The 5,479-nt window shown below is 31.2% G+C and overlaps 1 protein-coding gene across 1 annotated transcript; it reads left to right on the plus strand.

Moving 5' to 3' along the window:
- The first annotated feature begins 398 nt into the window (after positions 1 to 398).
- LOC145587561 (protein AAL-toxin resistant 7-like) lies at positions 399 to 4,170 on the plus strand. The gene is made up of 3 exons (XM_081644292.1): positions 399 to 1,616; positions 3,466 to 3,588; positions 3,628 to 4,170. The coding sequence occupies exons 1-2, from the start codon at positions 475 to 477 to the stop codon at positions 3,512 to 3,514; spliced, it is 1,191 nt and encodes a 396-aa protein (XP_081500418.1). The 5' UTR covers positions 399 to 474; the 3' UTR covers positions 3,515 to 3,588; positions 3,628 to 4,170.
- The last annotated feature ends 1,309 nt before the right edge of the window (positions 4,171 to 5,479 follow it).

Below are 5,479 nucleotides of genomic sequence, written 5' to 3' on the forward strand. Positions count from 1 at the left end.
TCCATAAAAAAAAGTATTGTGATTAATCTAAAGTAGGTTTTTTTTTTTTTTTTTTTTTTGGGGGGGGGGGGGGGGAGTACTCTACTATACTACATATAATACACTTGAGTTATTAGACCGCGACATCAACTCTTTTTGTGTACTAAAAGGAAAATAATAATAATAATAATAATAATAATAATAATAATAATAATAATAATAATAATAATATTAATAATAATAACTCCATTTACATGCTTTCAAATAAACCAACTCTTAAAATAACGAATTAAGATAAATGAGACAGTTTTAATGGGATGAAAGGGGTAATCGGTAGCCTCTTTATGATTGGTCCCCAAATAAATACATAAGTATATATAAATATAATCTAAAAAACTATACTATAAATAAATCATATCACACCTCCTAAAATTTTGAACCCAAAGAAGAAATATTACAGTAAGATAAAAAAAAATACACCAATACTTGCTAGAAATGGCTATTGATAACCTTGCTAGTAATGAAAGCCGCCTTTCGGGTGCATATATTCGTAGCCTTGTCAAACAACTTACAACTTCAAAACCTTTAAACACAAACGAAAATTTGATCAATAATGATAGTCTTATTGTTGGAGAGTTTACTCCTCAACCATCAATAAACACCAAAAAAGGTGACAAATTACGCATGGCTAAGCCAAACAACAACAACAACCAACAACAAGGTCACAAGAAGCAAGTCCGACGGCGGCTCCATACGAGCCGCCCGTACCAAGAGAGACTCCTCAACATGGCCGAGGCTCGGAAGGAGATTGTCACCGCGCTCAAGTACCATCGTGCCTCGATGAAACAAGCTAGAGACCATAAACAAACACGAGACGAACAACATATGGATGGTCATCAACAACAATTGCAACAACAACACCGGTCGATATTTGGTAGTGTACAAGATTATCAAACTTGTACATTAGTTAAAAATGAACCACCATCTTCATTAGATAATAATTTTTATTATAGTAATAATAATAATAACAACAACAATTGTAACAATTATAATAATTTTTATAGTCCTTCTTATCCTTGGGAAATTAGTTCAACACAATTAATAGAACCCTTAAATAATATTCCACTTCCAAATCAAACCCTAGGGTTAAACCTAAACCTTCAAGCTTTTACAAATTTAGATACACCCTTTTGCCATAATACAATAAACACTACCTACACCAACAATAACCATTATTCACCATTGTCACCATCATCATCATCCTCCTCAACCCCTAGAGACCTCGGTGCCACGACAACGGCCGAGGGGGCGGGACTACTCCCTAGCAATGGTATGGACATGATGCATCCGGCGTTAGATGAAGTTGAGATGGCGGCGATTCGGTCCGTAGGAGAACAACATCAAATGGAGTGGGATGATACATTGAATCTGGTTAAGTCAGCTTGGTGGTTTAAGTACCTTAAAACGGTGGATTTTGGTAAGGAAATTAAAAGGGAAGAAGAGAATTATAATAATAATAATGATCATGTTTCATTTGGAGAGTTGGGGTTTCCTCCTTGGTTAAGTGCAAATAATGATGAGAGTTTGTTGCAACAACATTTGGATGATTCTTGCTCCGAGGATACTACTTTGCCTTGGTAAGACCTAATACTTATATTATTAGCTTAATTGTTCTTTTTTAAATAATACGAGTGTTTAGTAGTTTTTAACTCGTGCGATACACAGTTTATATATAATAATTTGGGTTGATTTTGGAGTAATTTATTTGTATGCTATCTTGGGTTTTTGTGTTTATGATTACAAGGGTTATCTTGGGTTATTAATTATTGTTTCTCTCAAATTAATGTTATTAATAATATAATCAAAACTTTTGATAATTTTGGAAAAAAGATGGATGGTTAGTGCAATTTAAGTCAATATACTTGATGTGCTCAATTATATTTAACTTTTAATAATGTATGTAACTTGATCAAGAGAGCTCTATGGTAGGAAGGAAAATTGAAATACATAACTACAAGACAAGTGTTGAGCCAAAAACATACAATATCTCAATTCTCAAGTATTATGTGACGTGTGGATTTATGGATATCATTATAATCGAATTTTGATTACTAATAAGGAGTAATACAAGGATGTTCATTTTAAAGTTCTATCCAAACTTGATAATTAATAATTATGTTAGCTACCACTATTTATCTTTTGAAAATGTCCTAAAATTAGAAAATATGATACCTTATCGATCGTACGTAAAGAAAAAAAAAAATTAAAGTAGCTTGTCCATCAATAAGTTATTGAAAGTCCGCTTTATATCTTTTACTTGTATTTTTCATGATCTTTGTGTGCAAACCATTTAGAATGTATGTCATCGCCGAGCAACAACCTTATAAATACTAAAATGAAGTTAAAGACTAATAGTTGTTGACTTAATTGTATAAATCAAGAAATTTACTGTTGTTGTGTCCAAAGCTAGACTAGAAAGCCAAGTGTAGACGAAGAAAATAAAAATGAATGGCATGGTGCACCGTGGCCTGCCTAGCGTTACACCAGCTAATTTATGCATGCTTTTGCGAAGTGTCCATCACTAAAAAAAAATTATGCTGCGAAAATGCAACTTGTCTTTTGGTTGTGAAGCTTCTGTTCCTTGTTATAATGATGGTATTTTATTTAATTTCACTATATTTTTTCCATTTTTATATAAAAGTTGCTGCATTATTTAGGAATAAGATCGAAAAATTGAAAAGTTGACTTTCAAAATATTAATTTCTTTAGATTCTCTTTTCTTTCTTTAAGGTTTTAGCGGTGAGAAAAAAGAAATGTTAGAAAATCCTTTTTACGAGGAAAGACTGTCTTACCTAGCTTCATTTGAGTAGAATGTAGAAAGGAAAGAGTGAGACAATATTAGGGTATACTTGCAAGTTACAAATATAAATGTGTACCAGTAAATGCAATGTTTTCTTGTACACCAAAGTTGGTTTCAAATCAATGTCTCCAAATGAGTGAAAGGTAGCCCTAGAAGTAGCCTAATTTGATGAAGGAACATAGTCACTTAATGAATACTCACGAAAAATATAATAGAATGTACTTGAGAAATTGTATATAATAATATAAAAGAAGTATGTTTATCCTCGTGTTATAGTTTCTTTATCATACTTAGCTTCTTGGTAAATTTTAGACTTAATTACATTGATGCTTGACTAAGTTTTAAATACATAGATGGATCTTCCCATAATCAATACAACGCGTAAACAACACATCACCTAAAAGGGCACACATCACACGTAATGGTTATACTACCCTTCTAAATTTTTATTTTATTTTATTTCTATGTTGTGTACATGTCAATTGAGAATTAGTGCACCATGCTAGATATGTACCAGTATTTATTTTGTTACAGTTATAAATTAGAGGTAAATAGACCAAAATGACTTCTTAGAACCAATTGAAAATTGCCTAAACATGTGCGGTTTGTTTGTTGATATGTAACAGGATGGATATTGGAGATATTGATGGAATGGATGATGAGTGGTTATCATAACACTATTTTAGCAGTCTGATTTTGCTTCTTCCCAATACAATCAACTTCTTGCAACATAAACCATAGATGAGGAGGTCATGGGTAAATCTTTCAAAAAAAAAAAAAAAAAGGAGGTCATGGGTAAAAATGGAAATGAAATACTTGTATTCTAGTATTTTGCTTTTTTTTTTTTTTTAATTTTTTTATTTTTTTTAATTTTTTATTTTTTTTACAGCAATGGATTAATTAGTAGCCAATGGTAGACAACCAACCTCCTTTGATTTGTCATTTTCATCCCTTCCTTTCCTTTGGTTTATTAAAATAAAGGGTTTTCTTTGATGATTTTACATAGAAGGCATGCAATAATTGGAGGTCTACAAACTGTGTCATCCACAATATTTATTGATGAAGTTGTTTAATTAGGTTAATTTAACCAGTATATTGGTCTAGACGTTACACCATTATGTTACTATTTTAAAAATAATGTTAGTAAAAAGAGGATTTAAAGAAAATAAATCTTCATTATTGTCTTGGAAAGTTGGAATTATTGAGGATATTCTACTTTATTCATTTTTTTCAAGCTACATAATTATTTTTACATTTTTTTTAAAGTTTACTTAAAGATATATTTATCTATGTGTATACTTTATTTTACATGCAACCCTTCATTTTTCACATTCGCCAATGCATTAAATTTGCTCTAATATATTTAATTTCCAATATGTAAAAATTATAAAATTTGATATTAAAATAGTTTAAATCGAGACGAATCTAACCAGATGATATTGTACATTTTTACTTAAATATAGAAAGTCAAGGTGGAGCATGTGAATAGTGTAAAAGTCAAATTGATAGTAGAAAAATATTAAAGAGAACCGGTTCAAAACCCTCCTATAGCACTGGTTTTGAATCAGTGTTCATTTGAGGGATGCCAAAAAACTAAAAAAATCGCACCGGATCAAAATCGGTGGTAATTATTAACTTTGGCACCGGTTAACCGGTGTGTGGCAAGGTTTTTTTTTGTTATTAATAAGATTTGGCACTGGTTAAACACCAGTTTTTTTTTTTTTTTTTTTTTCCTCTAAACTGGTTAGCATTCAATATATATATATATATATATATATATATATATATATATATATATATATATATATATATATATATATATATATATAAAAGCTTATTTAATTTCATTAATAACTAGGTAATATTTACACTTTTCATCCAAAAACCCTACAAACAAAATTTACAACAACTTTTTTTTTTAAGGGAAAAAGTACAACTTAATTTCAATAAGAGTACCAGCATTCAACAGCGACATGTCCACTATCTAGCAAAGCAGCAGCAGCATTGCATCTCACTGTTAAGCTCTACGTATTGCAGACCCTTTTCCACTAATATCATCATCTTACTTTTTACATTGCGTACATTCCATATGACTGATGCTTGTAGAACATTCAAATTTATTCCATGTCACTGCCAAATCTGTAAGCGATTTAAAATACATTAGATTATCATCAATAAAACTAATTTGGTGTGCCTCAAGCTGTTTAAGATGATGATATTTTCAACAAAGCTTATCTTTAGCATGTTGAAAAATAAACGCACAAGATTACAGTAGCAGCAAGACATGGGAATAAAGAGTGAAATAATACTTTCAAACACCCTCAACATACCCTAAATCACACAAGAAATCCCTAGAGAAAATTACAGAACAACCCTATTATAATCGCACCCAAACAGCAAGAATAAACCAATTCCATCCAAATCAGACCACTCTGAACAAAACAGTCCATACACACACTTGTGTGAGGTTTGGCTAGAGCTACGTTTGGCCTAATTCCTAATGGATACGTAGGCAACCTCACAAAGAGGTGCGGCCGTAATAAAAATGCATTCATATTAACATTCACACACTTACACCACGATCATAGCAAGGGATCTCCAATGCTCATCCCTATCCACTTAGAGCTAGAGTTGGGGGCT

This window comes from Chenopodium album, chromosome 2 (genome assembly GCF_948465745.1).
Source record: "Chenopodium album chromosome 2, dcCheAlbu1.1, whole genome shotgun sequence".
Classification (NCBI taxonomy): Eukaryota; Viridiplantae; Streptophyta; class Magnoliopsida; order Caryophyllales; family Amaranthaceae; genus Chenopodium; species Chenopodium album.